At 46.1% G+C, this 27,882-nt stretch overlaps 1 protein-coding gene and 1 long non-coding RNA gene across 10 annotated transcripts in view; one reads left to right on the forward strand and one right to left on the reverse strand.

The window, feature by feature from the left end:
- The window catches only part of CACNA1C (calcium voltage-gated channel subunit alpha1 C), a 680,887-nt gene that overhangs the window by 592,676 nt on the left and 60,329 nt on the right, over window positions 1-27,882 (reverse strand). The window contains exon 1 of one of the 9 annotated variants that reach the window (XM_070620345.1): window positions 3,703-4,365. The exons of the other annotated variants lie outside the window; for them this stretch is intronic. Within the exon in view, the coding sequence (XP_070476446.1) occupies window positions 3,703-3,751 (49 nt within the window). The 5' untranslated portion in view covers window positions 3,752-4,365. Of the gene's footprint in view, window positions 1-3,702; window positions 4,366-27,882 lie in introns of those variants that run through there. 9 annotated transcript variants of the gene reach the window in all.
- Window positions 1,296-16,140, forward strand: LOC139083486 (uncharacterized). Its single transcript, XR_011540230.1, has 2 exons — window positions 1,296-1,418; window positions 15,635-16,140. It is a non-coding gene; the product is annotated as an uncharacterized lncRNA (long non-coding RNA).

Raw genomic sequence — 27,882 nt, forward strand, 5'->3', positions numbered from 1 at the left:
GGCATGATGAAAGGGGCAGAGCAGACAGGAAATTCTCTCCCAACATCTGTCCTCACCAAACAGGCTGCGCCCCTCCCCTGACTCCTCAGCCCTGGAGCGCCACCTACTGGGAGAGGCAGAAGCCACATCCACCGGCGGTCTTGCTGGATCTGCATTTATTCGTTCCTGCAGGCATGCATTCATTCAGTCATTAAGGCCCTGGAATGAGGCGCTGGGGCCTGTACTAGGAAGCAGGGATACAAACACCAGCAGGGCCTCAAGATCCCCTTGGACTCCTTTAGTAGAGGTCATATACACAGAAGAACCCACCTCAGGCAGTTTTAGGTTAAAGAGAAAACTGAAGAGTCCTAAGTCATCACTAGGACTCTGAGAGATGGCTCCAGGGGCTGTTGCTCACCATTTCATTGCAAAGCACTATACCTGTAGCACCTACCTGTAGAGAACAATTCTCCACTTAATACGAGGTAGAAATGTCCAAACAGTCTTAGGGGACTGCATTGCCAACATTCCTCTCCGCAACACATGGGGTCCCCAAAGTCCATCAGGCTCTTGTGTAATCTATTTAAAATATCTTTTCCTTATTGAGTGTGTGTGTGTGTGTGTGTATACAAGCACACATTTAAATATTGCTGGCATGTGCTCTATGGAAATAATTGATTCTCATAATATATTCTATTACGTACTATTCTGATACACTGCAAAAGTATCTGAGCTATACTATGAACAATATTTTGAACCTCAGTAGTCCTTTTTCTCCAGTTTCCTCCATGCAGGATCCAGAGAAAGAGAAGCTAATGTCATGCTTTCTTTAACCTGCACAAGCCGAGGTGCAAGCAACATTGTTCTTCGACCCTTTGTAAAGAGAGTTAACTGTGATCGTTATTATTATTACTTTCTTATGATGATTACCATTCTGCTGTAATACTCAGTAGTTACAAGAAAAGCACAGTGTGCCTTCAACTCCCAGAACCCATGTTTCTCCCCTCTGCCTTGTCTCCAGCACATAAGGGACATTCTGATGTTTTATTTGTTAAACGGTTGACTATTAAGAAACTCATTTGCTAGCTGGAGCTTGCAATGGAAAATCAGCCCAGAAAAGTGGGAGGCTGGCCTGGGACCAGAACAGATAGGGCACTAGAGGTGAGGTGAGGCTCACACGAGCCCCTCCCAGCCTGAAACCCAAGGTCAGGAGGCAGATGTTCAGTGGCCCTCCAGGCTGTTCTGAGGCACGGACCACCGGTCCCCACACCCCAACCCTCAACACACACACACCCTCCCTCCCTGCTGAAAAGTCGGGGGAGGAAGGGCTGATGCATTAGTGCCTTCAAGTCCACCAGGAAGGGAAGAATGTAAGCCCAGCCACTGGCAACTTTGTTTTGGTTCTCCACTCTTTGGTTCATCACCATCACTGCTCTGAGGTAATCATTTGGCTTCTCTTCTCTCTCTGTCCCCTGAAACTCTAACTATCACTTATGTTTCATCACTCCTTTAGTTATTAAGCCATAACAACCCCTTCCTTGTAAATAGTCATGCTCTTCCAGGTCTGCCCTCCCCACCTCCGTCACCCTGCTCCACTCCTCCCCCCTGCAAAAAAGCCTGGGCAATGCCTATGACCAAGGAAGAAGGGATGGGAAATGGAGGGGAGACAGGGAGCCTGGTGCTCTTTCACCTGAGAACTGCATCTAGGAATGGAGGCAAAACTGCTCCTGAGAATTATATAATCACTGCAGCTTCAAGGGAGAAAACTGGAATTCAGGTTGCCATAGTGTTTACTGGCATGTTGCTGGAAAGGCAGAGCTCCAGGCCACTGCTCACTCAGTCCCCTTCCCTCCATCTTTCTTGCAAACCTCTCGAGGATTGGTGCTCCTACTTTTAGTGTCTGCTCCCTTCATCTGTGCATGTGGGGAGGGGAGATGCTGAGGTACAAAGGTGCAAAAGAAGGAAGAGGGCTAAGAAGGGGTTTATCCTGCACTAAGAGGAGGCCTTATAAACTATTTAAGATGATCATTGCATGAACGATAATTATTGCCATAGTGCTGCCATTATCGGTGATAGTAAGGACAATACTATTGAGCTCTCCTCTTCAAGGCTCCTTGGACTGAGCTGAGAACCTGGAGGGGAGAAATCCATCCCCACTCTTCACAAATGTCACCCTCTCCTTTGTGTCTCTCATTCTCTCCCTCCTAATCCATCCACTACTCCATCAGCTGGGAAGGGGACAGGAAAACAGGTGAGGGATGGGGGCATGGGACAGAGAAATCCAGCGACAGAAGCTGCCCTTGTGACCCCAAAGCCTAGGCTCACCCTGGAATCCCTGACCCCTGACATAATTCTTTCTACCAAAAGAGGCCAAAATCCCCACACTGCTACTCAAGCTGAAAGCTGGACAATCCCCCAAAATCAGTTTGAGGATGGCAGCCTCTGGCTTTAAAGAGTAGGGGTTCTGTCCGCAAATGGTGGAGATGACAGCAAAAAGAAGGAGGAGCTGGAAAGAAGAGACATGAAGACAACCCCCGCACCAGGCTGGTCTTCAGAGGAGCACCTGAAGTACTCCAGGAAGCAGGAGGACCAACAGCCACAGGTATTCAGGAGGAAGAGACTGAAGGAAGAGACTAAACAGGAAGACTTGGGAAAGTGGGAGAGGCTACACCCAGAGAGACAGCGAAAGCCGTGGAGGACAGACAGACGGGAACCTGGCCGCTGCCACACTCCAGCAAGACCATCCCTCCAGACTCCATTATAACCTTAATTGCTGAGCAATGCCAAAAAATAATAACTTGTTAATACGTGAGGGGGAGAAAGTTTCCAGGAAGTGGGGAGTTACCTGAAAGCCTTTCCCCCTCACAGAGGGAGCTGGTGACACTTGATGCCAAGGATGGAGATGCTGGGAAAACACTGGGCAATAGTGTGGAGCCGCGTGAGCTCGGCACACCCTTTTATTATTTCCCTAAAACATGAAAAAGCAAAGCCTACACGCCGCCCGAATTCTAACCGCTTCCATCCTCAGGTGCTAGCCCACATGTGGGTGCGAACAGGAACACACGGGGCGTGGGCGCACTCGAGGTCAAAGGCAGTAGAGAGGTGGGTGGGTATAGGTGAGCTGGGGGCGAGAGGGAGGGAGGGAGGGAGGGAGAGAGGGAGAGGGAGAGAGAGAGAGAGAGAGAAAGAGAGGAGAGGGGGCAGAGAGGCGCCGAGACTCCCATCTGCGCCCCCGGCCTCCACCCGCGCCTGGAGCGCGCTGCCCGGGGAAGGGGCGCCTGGGCGCGAGTGGGACGCCCGGCAGGGCAGGGTGCGCGCGCGCGCTCCAGTCGCGCCTCGAGGGTGGCGAGGGACCCGGGCCCGCGGGCCGCGCCGCCGAGCTCTCCCGCGAAGGCGAGCGGGCGAGGCCGGAGCAGGCGCTCGGGGAACTTTTCCCCCTCGCCTGGAATTTCATAGGAAACACATGCGCTGGAGCGGCCGGGCACGGGAGGGGGAGGGGCGGGGATTTTCCGCTCCGTCTCGCCGGCGGTTCGGGCCCGGGTCCCGCCGGCTCCGGTCTCTCGGGCGAGGCTTCGGCGCCCCCCGCCCGGAGCCCCTGGCGGACGCGGCCCCGCAACTCCGCAGGGAGCGGCCGGGGCCCGGGGCGAGCGGGGCGAGCCGGAGAGGGGTGGAGCCGGCGGGACCCGGGCTGGAGCCCCGGCGCGGCGGCGGGGTCCGCCTTACCTTGGTGGTTTTCCTCTGGAATGTACATCCTCGTGTTTTCATTGACCATTGACCAAAAATTGTTTTAAAAGAAGAAAAAGCCACAAAGAGGAAGAAATGTCAAAACACCCCCAAGCGGGTCTGGATTAATCCCTCCTCCGAGGCGGCGGCTTTCGTGCAAAATTCAAGGAAACCGGGGATCCGCAGTATTTCCTCTTCCCTTCCGATGATTACCTGATTCCCGTTATTGCATCAAACACCAAAAACTGATCCTTTCCACTACTGCCTCCTTGAGTGGAATTGTAATGCATCCTCGGTACATCCGGGCCCCTTCCAAGAATTTAGCCCCGCACCTCTGGCGGCCACACCGTTTGAAAAAAATCAATCGAGAGAGGCTGGAGCGAGGAGAGGAGGGGACGGGGGCGCGACGGACCCCAAGCCGGGGGAGGGGTCCGCCCGCGCCAGCAGGGGGCTGAACCGTCTCTGCCGCCGCTGGCCAGTGCCGCCCGAGGCCCTCCTCGGCCGCTTCTGTCAAGAAGCTCCAGCAACTCGGGAGGCGCGGAGCAGCAGAGGCGCCGCCGCTCCGGGCCGCGCCGCGCCGCGCGCCGTTCTGGCAGGAGCTGTTTCTGCAGAGGCAGCGAGAGGGAGACACCGGGCGGGCGGGCGCGCGAGAGCAGCGCGCTCGCCCCCTCCCGCCGCCGCGCCCGCGCCCTCCCCGCCGGCGCGCTGGAGGCAGACGCGCTGAACGCTTCCAGATGTGGCGGCGGCGGCGGCGCGCGGGGCGCACGGCGCGGACTGGAGCCCGAAGTTGAGCCCCCGCGCGGCCCCGGCCGCGCCGCCCGAGCCGGCCCTTCGGCCCGCATGACGTCAAGGGGCGCGAGGCGAGGCCGCGGCCGGCGAGGGGCGCGGCGGGGGGCTGCGCGGGGAGGGCGGGCCGCCGCGCAGACACCCCCCGCCGTCTGCGGCCCCCGCCTCATTCCCCTCGGCGGCCCCGCGCGGCCGACCACGACGGGAAGGCCTCCGCGCGAATTCTAAGAGGGGCACTACAGCCTGCCCAGCCACCAGGGTCTCTGCGGATCGGGCCACCGAACAAAACAGCAAAATGAGCCGTGATTCGGTGATTCTGTTTGATGAATTACAATCAGAGCGGTTGTAGAAGTGACATATAGAGGCGAGGATGGGAAGAGGGGAGGGGAGAGAGAGAAAGGCCTGAGAGGCGGAGCCTCGTAGGCAAGGCTGTGGTGCCCAGATGTCTGAACAGATTAATAGACCCGGGTTTTCTAATTCCTTGGAGGCGGCCGAGCACGTGTTCTACTAGGATATCCTTACCTACTTCTCTTAATTATTGCTGCCACCCCGGCAGGAATCTCTTGAGCGCCTGTCTTTCCCGGAGGAGCAAAGGTTTCCCTCCGTCCCTCAGCGCACCCCAAACAAGTTCCACGACACCCCCTGCAGGCCAGGCTCTTCTAGAGTGGGGCTTCCTGAGCCCTGGCCGGGGAGCCCTCAACTTTCTCTTGGAAACCTCTACCGTCTTCTCCTCAGACCGCCTCACCTCCGCGTCCACATTCATTCCATCTCAACAGCTTTAAGCAACTGCCTATATCAAATTTGTACCTCAAGCCCAAATCTGTCTTCCTGAATGCCAGGCCAGACAGCCAACCTCAGTCTCCACTTGGGTGGCTAATAGACATCTCAAACCTAACATATCCAAACACTGAATTCCTTATTTTCTGTGGAAAATGGGTTCCTCATTGGCCCCCCGCGTCTGAGTTGATGGGGCCAAAACCCTGGAGTCATTCTTCACTCCTTTCTCTCATCCTCCCACGTCCAGTCCTTCAGGAAATCCCGTTGGCTCTACCTTCAGAAAAATCCCAAATGTGACCATTTTTCAGTTGCTCCCTGCTGCCCCCCAGGTCTGAGTCACCTGGGTTTCTGCAGAGGCTGGTCTCCCTGGCCTATTCTCCCCCACCCCTCCTTTGGTGCATTCTCAATACAGTAGTCAGAGTAGCCCTTTACGATGTCAATCACAGCACTCCTGCTCCAAACCCTCCAAAGGCTCCCGAGTCACTTAGTGACAGCCAAGGTCCCTAGAGTGGCCTACAGGGATGCCCACGAACAGCCACGGACAGCTTCTCTTATGACCTCACCTACCGCTCTCCCACTTGCTCTGGCCACACTGGCCTCCTTGCTGTTCCCCAAACATTCCAGAAATGCTCCCTCTCTCTCTGTCTCTCCCTCACACACGCACTCCTTGAGCCCTCTGTTCTGGCTGTCCCCACTGCCTGGAACACTCTTTCCTCAGACGTCCACCTGGGGCACCCCCTCCCTTCCAGCCTTTGCTCAAATCTCACTTTCTCACTGAGGCTCCCTTCAGCACCATATTTAGGACTACAGTCTGCCCGACTCCCCCCACCCAGCATTTCCAATCTCCCCCGCTCTGTACGTTTTACATGGTATTTAACCCCTAACGTACTATATACGGTAGCCTACTTATTCATTAATTGTATTGTTCCTTGTCTGTATCCTTCACTAAAATGTAAACCCCATGAGGTCAGGGATCTGTGCCCCTTTTGTTCACCAGTATATCCCGAGTGCATGGAACAATGTCTGGCAGACAGTAGTTGCTTAATAAATATTGTTGAATGAAGGAATGAATGAGTACCTGAGATGGTTTCAGGAGTGCTACAGCTACTGTATCGAAATGCCTCCCTCTGTCCCTTGGTTGCTGTCTGACTCCTCACCACACCAGCTTCATTCCCTTGGCTAAAGGTTTGGGCCCCAGTTTAAAATGAAAATGCCCCTGGGAAAGGGCTTAAGCTTTATCAGTCTTCTTCATTCAACTGTGGACAGTAGTTTAGATTTTTGGTCACAAGAGAAATCGGACTTCTTTACTATTCTGGTGTGTTCATACTCAATTTTCAAGCTAATAGAGAAAATTAGAAGTGACACAAATCCAAATATCTCTTCCATTTAGCTTTAGGATACATTATAGGCCAAGTACCTGATTATTTGTTGATACTAATATTAAAACTGGTTTGCACGCCCTTCACACACTATAGTACAGGACTAATAATAACAGCTGAGACTATTGAGTGCTCTGTACTGTGTAGCTGCTTCACAGGCATTATCTCATTTAATCCTCATTGCAAGGATCAGGTAGGTGTTATTGTTGTTATTATTATCCCCATTTTACAGATGTGGAAACTGAGAATTAGAGACTTAAGTTACATGTCCAGGGTCACCCAGCCAGTAAACTGTGGAGCCTGCACTTAGCCCAGGAGTGTCTGACTCCAAACTCATGTTCGTACGTCATCCTACTCTCGGAGCAGATGACTGAGGGTCAGCTGGGGTGAGAGAGGGGAATGAACAGTTGAAAACAACAGTAAAATGATTGCAAGTTTTGCCTCAGAGAATTCGCAAAGGGCCAGAGAACTGAGAACAGAGCGTGTGTGTGTTGGGGGGCACATGCTGGATTTATACCCAGGCTTTTCTAAAGGTAGGCACTGTTTAAATCTAGTAAGTAAATATTACCTTCATCCTTCTTTAGTTTCATCTTTCACTTCTCTTCTCAGCTGTGAAATGTGTTCTTTCCTTTCCAGAAAAAGGTATTTCCTAAATATTTGGTCTTGCAATGTACACCCATATCTCAGCTTCTAACTTTGGAACACAGCCCTTGGTGCTGTCTTTCCAGGTAACAAATTCTCAACATGACAAACGAAAACCATCCTGAATTCTGATTCTGGGATTTCGGAGGTGGTGGGAGCCTCTGAAGGAGCCTTTCTTTCTCTTTCATTTCATGATTTGATTCTCCAGCTAAAGGTGTTCTCCGTTCTCTCCTCTCCCACACTTCTTCCTCTGTGCCCCTCCATCTACGTAGTGTTGTATTTCTACATATCTTGTATTTGACTGAGAACCAGAAAAACTATGGACTGGAACCAGAGTTATTATTAAGGAAGATGTGAAAAAACAATGCCTGAAGTAAAAAGAAAAAAATATCAAGACGTATGATGGAAGAAACACGAAGAATTGTTAAGGACAGGCAAGAAGCAAAAGTAAAAGGTGACAAAAGCAGGGTGAGAATCCTGAACACAGTTTTCCAGCGACTGTCATGCAGAGATCAAGAAAACCACTGTAATGGCCAGTGCAAAGAGATGGAGGAAAACAACAAAAACAAAGAACAAGAGGCCTCTTCCAGAAGATTCAAGAAATCAGAGGGAAATTTAAATCTGGATTAGGAATGCCAAACAACCAGCAGGGAAGCACACTATCTGATCAGAAGAAGATAAGGGAAGGGAGAGACAGAATATGAAAATCTATACAGAAGAGAAGAAAGGATGACAGATGCCTTTGAAGAAGATTCCTGTGAGGAAGAACCCGTAATTCTAGAAAGTGAAGGGAAAGCTGCCCTGAAAGCACTGGGAAGAAATAAGTCACCAGGGTAGAGGGGATGTCGATAGAATTGTTACAAGTCACAGAGACTGAATCTGTCAAAATCCTAAAAAGAATATGCCAACAAATATGGAAAATGAAACAATAGCCTACAGACTGGAAACGCTCAATATACATCCCAACCCCCAGGAAAGGAGATACGAAGGAGTGCAAAAACTGTGGGACCATTGCTCTGACTTCCGTGCAAGTAAAGTGATGCTCGAGGTGCTGCAGCAAAGGCTGTGACCTCATATGGAGCAAGAGATGCCTTTTGTCCAAGCTAGATTTCAACAAGGGAGAGGCACACGAGATCCGATCGCAATTATTCCTTGGCTACTAGAGCGCTCCAAAGAATTTCAGAAGAACGTTAGTCTTTGTTTAATAGATGACAGGAAAGCCTTTGACTGCGTGGATCATGAAAAGCTCTTGGCTGCCCTGAAAGGAAGGGGTGTGTCTCAGCATTTGACTGTCCTGATACATAACCTGTATTGCGGACAAGAAGCCACTGTCCGGACAGGCTATGGAGAGACAGAATGGTTTCCTACAGGCAAAAGTGTCAGGCAAGGGTGCATTTTATCCCCCATCTGTTTAATTTGTATGCAGAACATAGCATATGAAAAACTGGGATAGTCTCAGATGAAGGAGGAGTGAAAATTGGTGGAAGAAATATCAACAATCTAAAATAGGCAATGACACCATCTTACTGGCAGAAAGCAGCAATGACTTGAAATGACTTCTGACGAAAGTGAAAGAAGAAAGAGCCAAAGCAGGCTGCATTTGAACATCAAGAAGACAAAGATCATGACCACAGAAGAACTACACAGCTTAACGTAGACGAGGAAGACATGGAAATTGTTAAAGACTTTGTTTACCTTGGCTCAGTCATCATTTCAAACGGAGACTGCAGCCAAGAGATCAAGAGAAGACTGAGACTCGGAAGGGCAGCAAAGAAAGAATTATGAAGGATCATCGAGTGTAAGGAAGTGTCATTAGAGACCAAGGCCAAGGTTACCCACACCCTCTTATTCTCCATTATTATGTACAGGTGCAAAAGCTAGACAGTGAAGGAGGCTGACAGGAAAAAATGGATTCATCTGAAATGTGGTGTTGGAGGAGAGCTCTACGAACGCCCTGGACTGCCAGAAAGATGAACAAGTGGGTCCTAGAGCAAATTAAGCCTGACCTATTACTGGAGATAAAATGATAAAACTGAGGCTGCCCTGCTTTGGGCGCATCGTGAGAAGGCAGATTCTTTGGAAAAGACAATAATGCTGGGAGAAGTAGAGGCAGCAGGAAAAGAGGAAGACCCAGTATGAGATGGCTTGACTCCATAAAGCAAGCCACAGGCCTGAGTCTACAGGAGCTGAGTGGGGCTGCTGAGGACAGGACACTGTGCACATCACTCATTCACAGGGTCGCCGGCAGTCGGAGCCCACTTGACGGCATGTGACAACAAATTGTATTTGTATGTGACTGTGCCTTTTCTCCACCGCCCACTACGTTTTAAATGTCTCAAGGAAGAGAACTGTGTTCGTTTTTCTTTGTGCGTAGCATAATGCTTTGTATATATGGACACTCAATGTATGCTGAGCAGTGATTCACTCTGGAAAAGATTCCTTAATGTGACCACAAATATTTCCTTTGGAAGCAATTAAGAGTGCACTGAATTTGTTAATTACAGTGCATTTGTGAGAGTGAAGAACTTGGAAACAATCTAAATATCCAACAAAAATTTTGGTTAAATAATGACATTGAGAGATTATCCACATATATAACCACATATATCATTTGCTCCTCAGAACAACCCTCTGTAAGAGGAGTACTATTATCCCTGCTTTGCAGGTAAGGAAACTAAGGCACAGAAGGGTCAACTCGCTACCCCAGGTTTTCACCGTTAGTAAATGTTGGAAGACCTGGAATTTGAACCCCAGGAGTCTATCTTCAGAGGGTGTGCTGTTAACCACTTCACAGATAAACAAGGGTACATTCATACAATGTAATCCTACACAGCTGTAAACAATATTAAGGAATAATATTAGTGACAGGGAAAAAGACTATCTACACTAAAAGGAAAACAGGTTATAAAATATATATGCTATGATTCCAGTTTTCTCCTACAAACAGGCGTATATTCAAGGTAGGAAAAAGACTTACAAGGGTTCACACTGAAACGTTGACCATAGCTTTCTTTGGGAGGTGGGACTATAGGTAAATTTTTCTTCTTCTTTTTCCTGTCTGACCCAAGGCTTCAAAAGGCACATTGGCAGGCAGGCTCTTCTCTTCCCTGGGCACCCGCACCTCGGGCAAGAGCCCTCTCCTTGTGGCATAGCCAGGAACACACCTCTAATGAATCACTCTGGAATAACTTTCCCGTCAGAGCCCCAAGGTGTCCCTTCCCTTTCTCTCCCTCTGCCCACCCCACCCCCAGTCACTCAGCACCTGCAAAAATTGTCTGTCCAGTATCTTGAGCCCAAATGCTCAGGTTTCCTCATTGCATTCCAAGGTGCCTGCTTAAAGTGTCAGCCATTCTGTGCTGATGGTGGAGAGCCAGGAGCACCGAGGTAATGGGTAAATTCTAACAGTGACCTTCTGGGACTGTTTCATTCTACCCCATAGGATTGACTCTGTGTGTGTATATATATATATGGGTAGACATTTCAGACCAGGTGAAAGTGGCAGGCAAACCCTATGGCAAACCAAAGTAGGAAGAAGTGAGTCAGAAGGCCCTGCTTCAGTGTGCCTTCCAAGAGGTGACTCTCTTTACCTCAGTGTCAGGCCCGAAAGGACCATTACTTCCCAGAGGCCAGAGATTGGAGTATCAGTGCAGTGGTTTTGTATTGGGTCAGCTTAACCAAGCTGGAACTAGATTTCCCAGAATTACCTTCCCTGTGTGGTTCCAGGGTCGGGCTGTCCAAACAGATATTTGTGGAGCATTTGGAAGGTGAAAGTAAAGCAGCAGCTTCCACGCTATGAAGGTCAGTGCACAGCTATGGGGGCTGCTTCAATGTGTGCACGTTGTCACCCATCTGCTGGCTTTCCCTGTTCGGGTGGGCCCCCAGCTCCTCCAGCTCCTGCCAGTTCTTCTCCTCCAGCTACTCTGAGCTACTCTGGGCAAAGCGTATGTCCAGGTCTGCAGTCAAGAGTCCCAGCTTTATATTTCATAGTCAAGGTTGGCAGTGGCGGGAGGCAATTAGGAGTTCCATTTGTCTTTAGGGGTTCCACTTTGGCCTCACTCTCTGCCACATCACATCCAGCTTTTCTTCTGGACTTCTGGCCGTGCTGATAGATAGCAACTTCAGACCCATCATCAGACACGGAGACAACAGCCTTCCACCAACTCATCACCAGCTCCCAGAACTGGGTACGGTCTAGCCCTCCCATCAATCTCTTACTCCCTGTCACCCATGGTGGTGCTTCTTCCTTGATCAAGCCTAACGGATGTGTCAGTCAGTATTCTGACCTTCACTGGGTGACTTGCTTAGATGCTTCCATGAGTACATAGTAAGTGCCCAGTACACAGGTGCCCTCAATATTTATCTGTTGAATTCATACTAATTGCCACCATTTAATAACACCTAGTGAGTGTCAGGGACTATGGCAGGCACTTTAACTGCTGTTAAGAGCCTGGTATTTGGAGACAGGTCAGGCATACAACCAGGCTCTCCCTGCTATGAGCTGTGGGAACCTGGACACCTGACTTTACCTCCTAATGGCCAGTTTCTACAAAATGCAGCTAACAGTGGTACCTCCCTCCCTAGGGTTGTTCTGCAAATTGAATTAAGTAATCCAAGTGAAGCATGTGGAATGTGCTCATTTCATGTTAGCTGTTACCATCCTTCACTCCCATAAGAAGGGTTTGTCAAGTGTCACTATGTGCCTTGACTTCACCACAGCCCTGCCAAAGAGACTTACCGCCCCATTTTACAGGTATAAAACAGTAGCTAAGAGGCTAACTTTGTTGCCCAAGATAGCTTGGTCAGTAAGTGATAGAATTGGGATTTGAACCCAAGTCTTGCAAATGCAGAGGCTGTGCACAGTCCACTCTACAACACAAGACATTTCAGGTAATAGAACAAAAATTCAGGGGAGAGGAAGGGTTCCAGAAAATTCCCCCAACTCACAATTCAGAGAGCAGAGCTGAAGAGTTTGCAGAGTGACCCCTCTCCCTCTTTTGAAAGATCCACAGTAACACTGATGCTTTCATGACCCATGTCAGTATTTAAGAACCTTGCTGGCAGTGTTCTTTCCTACGTCACGTTGCGATCTCTCCTCGTCACCTACTTGTCTAGAAGCCATGGTACAGCCCAGATCCCTGCAAACCCACTGAGTGGTCTTTAAGTGTTGCATTTAAGGAGAACTCTCCTGGCAGCTCAGTCCCAATTTCAGTCCCAAGGGGAGGCCAGAGTGTTTGGAGTGTGAGGGGAATTCAATCTTCATTCGATTGCAACCTCAAATTGCAGGGTTAACAACAGTGTGGTAACATTCCTACCCTTGTGATTTTCAGCAGTACTTAACCACCAAAGATAGAAAGCAGCAAGATGGTGAACGGCCTCATCCTGGGAATTGGCTCTCCTGGTTGGAGAATTCATAAACCATGTGTGAGGTCAAATTATGGCACTCTCCTTCCACAGTCAACAGTCCAGGCTAAGTTACATAAGCAGCCTGTACCCCTGCGTGCTCATCTGCAAAATGGGGTCACATGGCCACATCACCTATGCTCTTTGCAAAGAAAAGCTGATACCTAAAGAAGAGCTAAATCATTAAAATGATTTTCTTAATTACTTCTCAGGGCTCTGAGAAAGTTAGTTACCTTTGAGTGACCTGCTGACTCCCAGAACCCCTCAGTCCCAGCTCAGACCTAGTGTAATATTGTGTCCATTTTTGCAAAGGCCATCACAGAGTGGAAGCCATTCCCACATGTATTAGAGTCCTAGGGCTGCCATAAAAAATTACCACTAACTGGGTAGCTTAAAACAGCATAAATTTATTCTCTCACAGTTTTGGAGGCTACAGGTCCAAAATCCCTTGGTGGGGTTGTGCTCCCTTCTGGGGCTCTAAGGGAGAGTCCATTCTTTGCGTCTTCCAGCTTCTGGTAGCTGTTGACATTCCTTGACTTGTGGCCACATCACTCCAATCTCTGTGGTCACACTGCCACCTCTTCTCCTGGCTGCCAAATCTCCCTCTGTCTCACCCTTATAAGGACACTTGTCATTGGATTTAGGGCTCACTGGATAATCCAAGATAATGTCTTCATCTCCAGATCCTTAAGTTAATTACATCAACAAAGCCCATTTTCCAAATAAGGTAACATTCCCAAATAAGGTTCTGGGAATTAGGACATGGCCATAAATTTTGAAGGGCTGCCATCCAACCCACCACACTACTCGAACTTACACTAACATCCCTTCACCCATTCTCATTGGAATCTCAAGTCCAACATTTACTAGTTACTGAAACTTTGGCAATCTCTCTCTCTGAGGCTGAGCTTCTTCGTCTGTAAAATGAAAATTTGGGGCATATGTTAAGACTTAAATGAGTGATAAATAAATCCAGCATAGTTGCTGGACTATAGAAGGTGCTCCTTTCCCTCAAGACAGTCACGTGCCGCATCATGATGTTCTGGTCGATGATGGACAGCACGTACGAGAGTGGTCCAGTAAGATTAGTACCATATAGCCTATGTGTCTAGTAGGCTATACCATCCGGGTTTGTGTAAGTACGCTTCATGATGTTTACACAATGATGAAATAGCCTATCCTACATTTCTTGGAATGTATCCCCATTGTTAAGTGGCACGTGACTGTATTCAATCTCACACTTATGAGATAACAACTCTATGGGTTAGACATTATCTCCAGTTTTTAAATTAGAGACATTGAACTCTTGGAGAAGTTAACTTGGCTACACCAACTCAGGTGGGTAGGAATGGACCTGACTAAACCCCAAGCTCATTCTGCTACCCAGCCCCCCCACCCCTTTACCTTCTTAACTGTTCCAGGCCAATTCCCAAAGTAGATGGATAGTTAGAAAAGGTGTTCTCAAAGTAAACTGGAAAATGTTCTCCTCAGTACGCCTTCCAGAACCTTCCTCTTCTAACCAGCTTTATGAACGTTGTTTCCTCTCCTTCTACCCTTCTTTGAATGCAGTCTAAGTTCTCTGTTATCTTCCAAACATAGTCCTGAGAGTAAACACCTTTCTCTGGTCTTCAGAAATCAGCTATCAACTCTCCTGTCCACCTGACAGCCCTCCTACTAATATCCTTTGATATTTCAGCAGGCGTTGAATCTGTGATGTCTTCTCTCTCTGACCCCTGGTTATTCTATGTCTTCTATGTATGATGGCTCAGTTCATATTTGTGCTCGGGATTATTCTTTCCTGAATGGTCACTTTGCTTGTATCCCTCTTAGAATTCCAGAACATTAATTTATAGCTTGCTTTCCTACAATATCAGAAATGATGTTAGACTAGAGTTCTTGTAATCTTGAAAATTTCTGGTTCCTAGTCTGACATAGGTAAGGTAACCCTGTGCCTAACATCTGGGGCAAGTGCACCTTAATAGACAAAAAGGGATATTTGTTCCCTAAGACCTCTTTTTTAAAGAGATCCTCTGTTCTGATTGTAGATTATAGAAATCTTTTCTAGAGATACTCTTGGGTCGACCCGCAGCAGTCCCATCCCTGTATCCAATCTAAAAGAATTCTAATATAGGCTACACAGATAGGAATAATTCAAATATTTGCATTCTCAGAAAGTAAACCCAAATGCCCTGTAACTACACTTGATACTAGATCTGGCTTAGTCACTCTATCTTCTAAGTTGTTGAAAGGCAAATTTCCAAGTCCCAGGGAGTGCAGAAGTTACAGCTAAACATCACCACAGTCACAATAAGGTCAGTACCCCATAATATGTCTAGATAACAACTTAAACAAAGCAAAGTCAAGGAGCTTACGTTAACCTCCATTCAGCAGCCAGGTGGAGCCTGGTGAAACCAAGAACTTGTCAGGGTTTTCAAGTGTGGCAGGACACTTCCAACTTTCATTTCTTCCTGTGATTCTGCAGAACTAGCTCTACGTACTAGAGAGGTCTTAGGTCAATGTCATACTTCAAGACAAGTTTCATTCTCTCAAAGTTTACCGGTTTTGCCTTTTTCCATATCAGATTCAAATTTCCTGCCCTTTTCATGTTCAGTCCTGCTTCTATAATCTTTTTTGCAATAAATATAACCTCACTGTTTTATTATTAATCACCAGCCCTTGGTAATCATTTTTTCCCAAGTTGACTAATGCTGTTTGTAAAGTGACACCTATATCAACAACTACTGCACTTTAGTTCCAAGAATATCTGTTTTCCTCCCCTTCTGGGCACATAGAAGAGTGCACTTCTCAACCACTCTGTATTTGGACACATAATTGGACTAGTTCTGACTAATGAAATTTAAGTAGAAGTGACACGTGTCACTTTCAGGTTGAGGTGATGAAAGGCCCATTATGATGTTCCTGTTTCTCTCTTCTGCCACATAATCCAGATGGTGCAGCTACAAGATGGAAAAACATCTGTCAGCCTAGATCCCTGAGTGACTTTGTGAAGCAGAACCACTGACCCCCTCTGGACATGTAGTAGGAGCAAGAAATAAATTTTCATTGTATCAAGCCTCAAGAATTTGGAAGTCATCACCAACGGTATAACACTGCCTATCCTGGCGAACAGGCTGATGAAAATCAACAACTCTGAATCTGTGGCCCCTGTGTGATTAGGAATTTGCCAGATTCTGATTAGTTGAATTGGTTTCCATTCCAATCAGCTTAAAATCAGTCAATGATTCTAATTCGTAAGAAGGCAGATTGTAACCATAATGATCTTGTGATGGAGTTATATTGAGAGCATTTATAATTTGTGCAGCATAGAATTGTTTTTATTTGTTCTAGATAAATCAATGACAGTGTCTGTTTCAACTGATTCTACAGATCAAATATCCCAAAATACATTTCCCTCTTAAAATATGCTGAAAGTAAAAGTATATTTGTGCCTCTATTTATATTGAATAGTTTATGCAAACTACTCTTGTGTGGCTGAATCAAGAATATGTTAACAATTTCCCAAGTGGGTTTGGAAAGTGTTTGGAGTAGTTTATGGCATCTTCAAAATGGTGTATGAGTAACCCTCATGGTACATGGATGGTTTTAATGGAATCGGTTTCCAGATCCTCAATTTTCATATGTACTCAATCTTAACACTGGTTGGAGGACAACCTGGAACAGAGGCTGGAGTCCACCTGCCACTTTTCCTTTCTTTTCTGACTTTCCACAGCCATCCTACTCCCACACTATAGAAAAGAGGTATGCCTTTCACACACACACCCCCATCCTTCCATGTCTAATTCCTTGTGGGGTGAGCACCTCCAGGGCACCAAAGAAGGATATATTTGAAATGCTAGTGTCCAGACAAAGAGACATTTGAAAAACTGGTGTCTAGAAAGCCTCCTTTCATCAGACACCACACCCCTCCAAGCATCCATCTTTTTAAGAGATATAGTATTAAAATTTTATACTAATAATTACTTTAAAAGCTCATAATATAATTATGTTGTTTTGCTCAATTGTACGTTAATAATATTTGTAATGATAATTCAACCCAGAAGAAATTCATAGCACTAACCCTTATAGTCACAGGAACTTTTTTAAATTTTAATTTCAATTTACGTGCCTCTTTTTATTGCAGACTAGTATGATAGTGTGATCAATGAAAGACTTTCAAGCATAAAAATATATTAGGATAAAATTTTATGGAGGAAATGGAACAGAAATATGTTTTCAAGGAGAAAAAGAAATGATGCAAAATCTTTGTTTAAAAAAAGAACTTTTCGATACTTCAAATGGATAATAGAAGGTTTCAAATAGCTCTGGTGTTTGTATTTCATTGGAAACTTTTTAAAGAGTGATACAACAGTTTTATTTTGTTTTAAGCTATCGAGATCTACAAAGCACTAGAAATTGCATCATTTACAACCATTTAAACTTATCACGAAAATTTTTGGATGCCAACTTGAAAATGTATGATGAGGCACATATTTTTTCAAAACTCTTTTGGGGGGATATGCAAGCAAAGGGTGTGGAGACTTCTGATTCAACATAGGCTGAGGCCTGAGAGGCCCAAAGTGGGCAGCCCAGTCGATGGGCCAGCCCTGCCTCTGAGCACTCATGCAGGCTGCTGCTCTTCAGAAAGAAGGGTGGGCTACTGAAAGCAGGCGCTTGGCATGTGAGTACATGTTTGTGAAACAAAGGAACATCTCTGCTTTCTCATTCTCTCTCTGTCTTCTATATCCAACATGATCTTGAAGAATTTGCCTCCCTTCGCAAGGTTTTTAATCTTGAGATCCTTAGAGAAAGAAATGCAAAGTGTCATGTGGTCACGTTATCCCAAAGGGTACAGAGAGCATCCTTAGGAGCATGGCAATCCAAATACTCCTGAGGAGTCTTTTTGACCCCAGATTATTTGTCTTTCATTCCATGACAGAGTCATTCAATTTGTAAGTATGTTTTTAATCTAGAAAGTCTCAACAGAGAGACACTGGAACTTCACTACCTGCATCTATTGTTTCCATGACTTGAGATGGAATTTTCTCAGCCTCAGAAGAAATGCTCTCAGTCTGGCCTTCAGTCAGGATTTATTGGACAGATCTGAATCTGTTGTATTTTCATTTACAGTCTAGGAGCCAAAATGGTGCGGTATTAGACTGGACTCTGAGTTCAAAGCTTGTGTCTATTCCTACCTGGCTGTAACTTCAGTCAAATCTCTTATGTTCTTTGAGTATCTGTTCCCTCAACCATAAATGGGGAAACCCCCAAGGAGAGGATTCTGAGTATAAAATAAAATATTAGTTTGAAAACACATGGTAAGTAAAAGTACAGAAATAGCAGGATATTTATTACCAGGAGGATGGAATTTTATATCATCTTTGGCAATCTGTAGTAGCACCCAGTATTCATTTCTGGTCCACCCCAAAGATCATTAACCACAATTCCAACACTTTTCTTTTTGTCTTTTTTCCCTCTTTGGAAAAAGAGAACAGTTGGTCACTGTCTCTTATATAAGAGTCCATTATCTATTTAAAGAGAAGATATTTGAAACCAATTCTTCATAAGTGGAAGTCAAGAGTATTTAACATCTCTGCATTACCCAGCCTACACTTAGACTTTGATAACCAAAATCTGCCAAATTTCTCATGAAAGAAATTAAATTTCAACAATTTTATCCAAGTAACCATTTTCTGCTTGAAAATTTCCCTTAAAACTCTGAAAGCAAATCCTGGAGGGGTAGTAGTTAGATTAACTAAATTATTTGCTGTCAAGTCTATGTGTTTAGCTGAGGCCCCATCAAGATAGATTGTCCTGAAGAGGGCAGAGCAAGCTCCATTTCCTGGAACTGATCAATGTTACAGAAGTTTGTAAGCACGGGGCTAAAACATTTCTCATCATACAAAGCCATCTTCAGTAGTTTCTTAAATGCCCAAATTATGAATGTTAAAAAAAAAACAACAACAACAAATAAAGTTTACAGTCCAAACTCAAAATCTGCTGGTTAACCCTCTGATTGCTGAAGTCATGTGGTGAGCCTCCACCGGATAGGAAGGCAACACCTGGGTGGCAAAAAGTTGAATGAAGGGGGATGACTTGAAAGAAAAATCTGGTGCTGTCGTGCTTTCAATCAAGTGGCCAAGTAGACAAATTGGTCTCTGCCATCCTCCAACTCTTTGCATAAATCCTGCCCCCGCATCTCCAGACCACTCTCTGGACGCACATAGGCATCCAACATCTATGTGATGTTCCATGGGAACTCAAGGTCTGTAGTCCCCTCCCAGGCACCGAGATGTTCCCCCATATGGCCCATAGTCCAAAATCATCCCTTATTCTTCTCTCCCACATTGAAGTTGCCAACCTCCATCCTTTACATTTGTCTGACATCCTTTGCATCCTGTAAGACTCAGCTCAAGAGTCGTATCCTGAAGCTTCCCCAGGCCTGTACACACGGATGAGATTCCCCTTTCTCTGTCCCCCACAGAGCCTTGTAGTTATCTGTATCAGGGCACCAGTTATATTTCTTATTATTATTTGTTTATTTGGTTTTATGTTTACCTCCTCTCTCTTTGGCTAGACTTTGAGGATCTCAAGGGCAAGAATCATGTTCTACTTAGCTTTAAATTTCCTTTCCCAAGAATAGAGTTTGGCTCATAGTAAGTGCTTAAGAAACATTTGATAAATGAATGAATGATTGTTCTATCAACCCCGGAGGTGGCAGGGAGTTAATCAAAAGGAATATACTGCTAATGGTACAATTTCAGACATGTTGCAGGCTGGTAGAGGAGTTATTTTGGGACCAGGAGACCTGCCCTACTTCCCTCAATCGTTTTACAAAAGTGTGTACATGAAAGGCTAGACTTGAGCTGGTAGCTAATGTTCCTGAAAAAGCTTCTTGGTAGGTTACCCAGAGAGATTATTTTAAAGGTAGTTTGCTTTACTTGTCCTCTTATCATTATGTAGTGGGCCACCTAGCTAAAAAGACCCTCTGCTAGGGGGCTGGGACTCTGTTTGAAGTTTTGGCTCTTATTTTTCTGGTCAGAGGCCCCCGTTATGTTCAAGGGGTTGACTCTTGGCCCCACAGACCATCACTCACAGCATCTGTCTTTTGCAATTTCCTGCCTATAAAGCTGTGTTTTCTTACGTGACATTTGCAATGCTTGCATTTGCGAATGTCCCATCTGTAACACCTGGATTTATCCATTTCTTTTTCCCAACATCTGTGTTTTACAAGTGTTTATTAACAAAATTCATGTTTAGGGATTTCACCTCTGAGAACACCTGAGCCCAAGACAGTCAGGAAGTTACTGCGATGTTGGATTGGGTCTTTGGGTACTAACTGGAATAAGAGCAAAATCAGATCAAGCAATGAAAAGGACAAACCCGTACAAGCTAGTTCTGTTCCTACAATAACTGGAAAGAAAATGGATCCTTGAAGACGTAGTAGCAGTCATCGCATGTCAAAGCTGCCTGGCAAAACCCTAGCACCTATGAAGCATGGATCCAGCTATGTCCAGGAATAGCTCCTGAGTCATATCTCAACAATTCTCTTCTTTTAATGTTTCTTTGGCTTATCAAAAACCCTCCTAAAGTCCATTGCTTATTTTTAAAACCGGACTTTGTATCTTAAGTGGCCAAGTATATCGAAATAATATAGATAAGAAAGAAATATCTGAGATGCAGCGGTAAGAGTTTAGTGTCTGTGAGCAATAATGAGGACTCTCGGGGCCGAGAAGTTCAGGAGTCTTCCTTTCAGTAAGGGCCAGTCTGTTATGGAGGCAGATTAAGCTGTTCGCCCACATCAAGGCATATCAGTGATTAAGAAAGTCACCCTAACCCTAGATATCTACGGTCTCCATCAAAGTGCTGAGTGACTCAATCTCCACCAGCAGAAGAGTAAGCTTTAGGTTAAACAGTGATTCAAGTACCCTATTTTAGAATACAACATCCCCAAGAGAAAGAACTCTTCGAGATCCTAAGTCACTAACAATTTAATATGAATTCTTGTCTCATGTCTCTTTTCTCTAGTATGCAAGGGACCTGAGCCAGACTGAGTATACAGTCTTTGTTCTTATCTGTCTGTCTGGGGATTTTTCTCAGGGGGTGGGGGGTGGGAGGAAGGGGATAAGAGTGGAAGGGAATGGAGGGAGAAAGATGCTTGAATGAGAAAGAAGAATATACAAAAGTGGAGTTGGTAGTCCCAAAGAAAACCCGCCGTCTCCACAGTTTTGCCTAGGACTGTGCATTCAGAATCCACCTTGCCTGGCCCCGTTTTCCAGTGGGCAAGCCCAGCGCTCCTCACACTTTAGTGTGCACACAAATCACCTGGGATCTTGCTAAACTCCACATTCTGACTCTATAAGTCTGGGTGGAGCCTGAGATCCTGCATTTCTCTTACAAGCTCCCAGATGAGACGGGTGCTGCTGGCCTCCAGACTTGGAGAAGTGGGGGGGCTGTGTAGAAGGCTCAAGGATCTTCAAAATGTTGCACTATTCATCAGGTGAGGCACAATTAGAATCCTGAGCTAATTTAAATCCTTCCGCGACTGACACAAAGGCAAGCAGTAGTTCTGCAGTGTGCCTGCCGATGCTGCACAAAGTGGGGAGCACTGTCCGTCCCCAGGAGACCCAAATCCAGGTGGCCCATTCTGGCCCTTCTCTCCCCTGCAGAGGTGTACCCAACGACTTTTGTTGTTGTTGTTTTGTTTTGCTTTGTTTTATTTCGTGTTTTTGGCTTTTGTTTTTTTTTAAGATTGGCACCTGAGCTAACATCTGTTGCCAATCTTTTTTCTTCTTCTTCTTCCTCTTCCTCCTCCCCCTGCTTCTCCTTCTCCTTCTTCTTATTCTTCTCTCCAAAGCCCCCCCAGTACATATTTGTATATTCTGGTTGTAAATGCCTCTGGCTGTGCTATGTGGGACACCACCTCAGCATGGCTGGATGAGCAGTGCCCTGTCAGCGCCCAGGACTCAAACTGGCGAAACCTTGGGCTGCCAAAGTGCAGTGCGTGAACTTAACCACTCAGCCACAGGATGGCTCCCTATTGTGTGTTTTCTAAGACAATTTTTGTTAGAGCAGTTTTAGGTTTATGATAGAATTGAGTAGAAGGTACAGAGATTTCCCATAGACCCATAGATTTCCTATAAACACAAGTATAAACTCCCCCATTATCAACATCGCCCACTAGAGTGGTACGTTTCTTACCAAGGATGAACCTATATTGACACACAATAATTACCAAAGTCCATAGTTTACCTAAGAGTTCATTCTCAGTGTTGTACATTCAATGGGTTTAGGCAAACGTATAACAACATATATCTATCGTTATAGTATCACACAGCCATCCCTGGGGGTCTAATGGTTAGATGTGGCACTCTTACCACCACGGCCCAGCCCGGGTTCCTTTCCCCGTGAGGGACCCACACCACCTGTCAGTCTGTCAGTTGTCATACTGTGGTGACCGTGTGTTGCTGTGATGCTGAAAGCTCTGCCACCAGGATTTCAAATACCAGCAGGGTCACCCATGGTGGACAGTTTTCAGTGGAGCTTCCAGACTAGACAGACTAGGAAGGAAGTCCTGGTCACCTACTTCCGAACAAAACTGTCCATGAAAACCCTATGAATAGTGATGGGGCATTGTCTGACAGAGCGTCAGAAGGTGAGAGGATGGCTGGGCAGGGTTCCACTTTGCTGTCACAGGGCGCTGGGAGTCAGAATCGACTCAATGGTACTAACAACAAACAGTATCACACAGAGTATTGTCACTGCCTTAAAAATCCTTCTGCTCCACCTATTTATCTCCCCATTGTCAACCACTGATCCTTTTATTGTCTCCATAGTTTTGCCTTTTCCGGAACATCATATAGTTGGAATCGTACAATATGTAGCCTTCCCAGTACCCTACAACTTTTAACAATCAATGTCAGGACTGACTTGGGTCCTTAAAACACTTTAACTCCCAGCTAACTCTGAGATAATAACACAAGAATTGCTGTCAGCAGACACAAGCCCAGTGCAGTAATAAATACCAGTAATAAAGCAAGAGAAATTCTACAATCTCACATTTACATGTGCAGAAGATCAAAATTCCTTGCGTGCCTACCCAACAACGAATTCTTTATTTGTCTCCTTTTAAAGAGCTGGAAGAGGTAAGAGCATACAAGTGAGGGGTAGGTTAATCTGTCTCATGATGTGATCCGCCCATTGGCTGAAGCCGTGTTCACTCCTATGTACAGGTGAGGCGGATGCTCAGCGAGCTAAGCTGGGGGAACTCTGCCTAGGACAAATCGCACCTGACAATGCTGCCCTAGAGTGAGGTAACTAATGCCAGCCTGGAGCAAGCTGGGTGCTCAGAACGTGCGTGCCAAAGATAGCAGACAAGAATGTTTTTTTTAAAAAAAGGAAACTAAGTAAACTTTGTCTTCAGCATCCTCTTGCTTCTTCTCTGGAGCCTTTGTCCCTGTGCTTGGCAAACCTCTGACCTCAGGCATGCTGAATCCCCCCATGCTAACCCCTCAGGTCTATAGACGACATGATGGCTCCTTTCTCAGGTCACTGAAGAGTTATATGATAATTGCATAAGATATTTCCTTTCTTAGGGCATTGGCTTTTTAAAGATAGGACGGAGTGGAGAGGGTAAAACTGGAGCCTGCAATATAACTGCCCTCCTCTGGGTGTTCACTTTCTTAGCGGTCAGGAGCTAGAGGCTGGGACAGCACCCACAAAACCTGACTATCCATGGCCTGTGCCTACTCTGCAGTGACTCTGAAAAGTCCACCTTTGAGTGGCTACAGCTCCTCAGCTGTTCGGTCCTTCCTACAAACTCTACGTCACTAAGGGAAAGATGGCTTTCTGGACCAGGTCTATGTGGCGTCACTTCAAATTTCAGCTACAAGCTTTTCATGCAACAAAGGATTATTATTTCCATGGAGCACTGAATTGCACAAGATACCTCTACAGCACTTTTAATTTGAGAAGTCACAGCCTGGAGAGCAGGACGAGTCCTTGGGAATCATCCCTAACTCAAGCCCTGTGTTTACCAATAAAGGAAATAAACCCCAAAGAAGGGTGTTAAAATAGGAGATTCCCGAGGCCACAAAATTAGGACCAGAATCCTCCCCTCCCCTGAAGCAGGAGATCCACAACATCTGCCCTCAAGGAACGAGACTTAAATCACAATCAAAGAGATTTAGATGCGCATAAAGAAGAACTCACTGGTACTGAAGATGATTAAATACTAGAACAGACAGCCACAGCGAATTGTGAAACCATCCTCCCCGGAGATCTGTTAAAATAGGACAGTTAACCATCTGTCTGAGACAGTTTAAGTACAGTCCAGCCTTGAAGGTAGAAAAATAATGAGATGATCCCCTCACCTGTTACATTCTAAAATCACTCTTGGATGTAGATGCATTATGGGGCCCCCAGGTTGAACCTGGGTTGTGCCCCCAGTGGGATTCAGATGGTCCAAGCTGTTGAGAGCGTGGGAGGCCTCCAGTGCTCTGTGTGGATGAGGTGGGAAGGTAGCTACACAGAAGAGGTTTGTGCTGGGGTTTCTGGGGAAAGAAGGGAGTTGGAAGAAACAGAGAGGTCCACTTCCCAGGACCACCCCCACCCGCTGGGCTCGAGACCCCCGTAACAACACCCTACCCGCTCCCTGCCATGTGAGTCTAATGGACTGCAGCTGATGCCAGCGGAACCAAGGGACTCCAAGAAACACAGAGACACAAGCAACACTGCCTTTTTCCAAGGGACAAAGCATAACCCTCAGTGGAAGAAAGAACAGTCTCCCCATTTCTTTTTTAAAAAATTCAAAATGGCTTTGGCCTAGTGAAAATTTGAGGGTAAACGGCCCCCTTTCAGGACATTGACTGGAAGTTCTGGAGCCTCAGGAGACGTTGTCTTGGAAGAGACATAGGCATCCTCTCAGAGGGCTTCACAATGCTGGTGGCCCAGGGGAGACCCCGCCCTGCAGGGAAACTGAGCTCTTCCTGCACCAGCAGGGGGCGCTCGCACCTGCAGTGCACGACTGGGCTGCTTGCAGTTTCTGGTCTGGGCCGTGGCTTCTCCGGCCTCCAGGGCTTTCACGGGGCCCTTTCCTCTGGGCCTCTTTCTCCTCTTCATCCCTTCTCCATGCTAGCAAAGCTGTATTAGGTATCCCTTGCCATCCTGTGCTTTCTTAATTACATTTATACATAGAACAAAAATCACCCGTGTACACATTTCTCTGCCTGTCTGGTCTCTAGACTCCTTGAGGAAGGGGGCCATGTATTATTCACCACTCCATCTGCAGCACCTGGCACATAGTAGGTACTCAGAAAAATACTTGTTGAATGAATGAATGAATGAGTGAGTGAGAACCTATGAGCTTTAATGACACTAGATGGCACAATTAGCCCTTGAATTATTTCAAAGTAATTGGATATTGGCCCAGCATATTACCCTGACCTTTATTTTGGAATTTTGTGTTTGGGGGTTTACTTGCATAGAAAAGCAGGAAGTATCACTAGGGGTCATCTGGTGACTCCTTCTTATAATAGGAAATAACCCCCATTGTACTCTCCGCATTAGCCCCTCAGCCTCAGCCTGAAGACCTCTGAGGGAATAGAAACTCGAGTCTCGCTAGGGTTATTTGTTCCATCTCTGGACAACTGACTACGAGAAAGTTCTTCATTATGTTGAGTTGAATCTCTGTTCTTTCTCTGATGTCTTCCTTGTAGTTCTCATTCATTCCTCTGGCATCTTCCCTATATCAGGGAGACATGGAAGAAGGAACATGGCTTTTGGGTCTAGAAGGACTTGGATGTGAATCTTAGCTTTGCTACTTACTAAGTGTGTGAGTTTGGGCAAGTCACTTAACCTCTCCACGCTTCAGTTCATCATCTGTATAATGAGAAAAATAATACCCACCCAATGCGGGTGTTGTGAAGACTGAAATATGTTAATGTGTTCTTAACGTCTAAGACATAGCAGATATTCAAAATGTGACTACCATTATTACTAATAAATGTTATAATATAGATAATATATTAAAATAATATATATAAAATCTTCCTCCCCTCTCCATGAATATTTTCTTCTCCAGGCCAAAACATGAGCTGTTTTCACATCCTCTGCCATCCTCATCTCTCTTTATCAGTGTTCCTCTCAAAACATGCTACCAGAATGGAGCTGTCTTCCAGAGTGGTGTGACTAGGACAATACAAACCATCACTGCCTTCGTTTTAGATGTTATACTTCTGTTGGTGATGTCTAAGGTTACATTAGCTTTATAGGAAGCTGCATCTTCTGTGGTTCCTGGACACTTTGGCCATGTTATCTCATCTCTGCAGTAAGATGATTGCTGGAGATTTGACTTGGGGGGTGATTCGATGAGAGCTGGGATTTTGTTATTGTTGTTCTGATCTGTTTTAGCATGAGATTGCCAGAAAATCTTTTCCCTTAGGACTATAGTATGAGCCATATTTGAGGCCTTGAAGATAGTTCCCCTGACCCCACGAGGACAGTGACAGAGACATATAGCATAGGAGAATGGGGCTGAAGCTCAATTTTCCAGGGAGGAAGGTAAAGTCAGACTTTTGTGTTTTGAATGTATAAAAGTAGTCTGGGTTTGGAGGGAAAAGAGGATCAATGTACGATGTTCCAGAGGTGTCAGACAACTGAGCCCTCACTCAGCATTCCAGGATAGGTTTGCAGCCTAGACAGGTGAACAGGCTGAGGATCTCTGAGCACCTGTGTCAGGAGCCCGACAGAGGAGCCAACTGGACAGAGATTGGGCTCCCCTTGATACGGGAGGTGCTGCCCACACATTCCCCAGGTTCCTTGTAAGTCAGGGACTAGGGATCCCATGCACCCCCTCTCTAGAGGTACTCTAGGCCAGCGGGACACCCCCCAGTGATGGTTTCAGCTACGTCACTGCACCAAACTCAATGCTCCTGTCAATGCTGTAGGATTCTCTAGGCATTTTCCTCCACCACCCCCAACTTCAGTTAAAACCCTTTTGATCAGATTGGCAAACCCTTGATTTTTCACAAAGAAGGTCCCGAATAGCAAACATCGTGTGTGAGTGTGGGGGTGGGCGGGTTATGGGGAGAGAAACTCTCTTTCTTTACTGATTTGTGTTATTATATCCAGCACAAGGGCTGCAGTGATTGTTAAATCAGAACCTAGTTCTATAAATACTTGTGATTTAAAAAGCCGCATTCACTTTCTCTACTTCAAAAACCAAGCCCGAGATGGCAGCAGCATCTCAGAGACACAGAATACGCAGAAAACACTGCACGATTATTTGCGAGACCTGATGTTCTGAGCCTCCTGTTTATAATTCAGAGGACAAGACAAGGTCACTAATAAACACCACCGAACTGTGTCTCCTTTCATGGGTTCTAAATAAAAATATTACAGCCCCAGTGAGCACCAAACAAGTGTAATGGATTGGTTTAATTCACATCTGAACACCCACAAACACAGTGGCCTCATAACATTGCTGTTTCCCACAGGTTTTCTTGCCTGTCAATTATCATGAAACATCAACTATCCTAACTTTGACGTCAGGTAAAGATGCATTAGTAGGTTTAGTAAGTAAAGGAAGAAAAACCAAGATGCTAACTCCAATTTTCTTTTTAAAAAAAAGAATCCTTTTCAAGAACAACAGAGTCAATTCTCAATATGTGCCATCCATAAGCCTGCATTTGAGTCTCCTGGCTGGAGGATACCCAAAACATGGCAGGTGACAGGTTGATGCTCATGTTAGGGACTGTCTGTGACACTAAGGATGATAAGAGTCATGATATAAACACTCAGATAAAACCTAAAACTGGGAAAGAACTCAAGCAGAGATGGATGGGTGTTTAGGACCACAGGAATTTCCCCAAGTTGTGCCCAGAACATGCTCTCTGTCTCCGGTTCCCAGGACTCCAGCAGGCCCACACTTGTGTCTGTGTCAAACCTGCACAGACCTTGCAGCATGGAGAGTTCCAGATGGGAGCTTGCAGTTACACCCTTCTTACCCCCCAAACACATGCACACATAGAAAGAGCGACCATTTGTCTCCAGGGTGGAGAAATAGCAAACAAACACGACTATTATATATTTATGGTAAAATTAAACTGAAGTGCCTTCTTTCTCCTGGACCTGCCATTGTTTAGGGGGCCAACATTCTCAGGGCATCTCAGGAAGGATTGGGTAGGACTCGGAGAACTCT

Source organism: Equus przewalskii, chromosome 5 (genome assembly GCF_037783145.1).
Source record: "Equus przewalskii isolate Varuska chromosome 5, EquPr2, whole genome shotgun sequence".
Classification (NCBI taxonomy): Eukaryota; Metazoa; Chordata; class Mammalia; order Perissodactyla; family Equidae; genus Equus; species Equus przewalskii.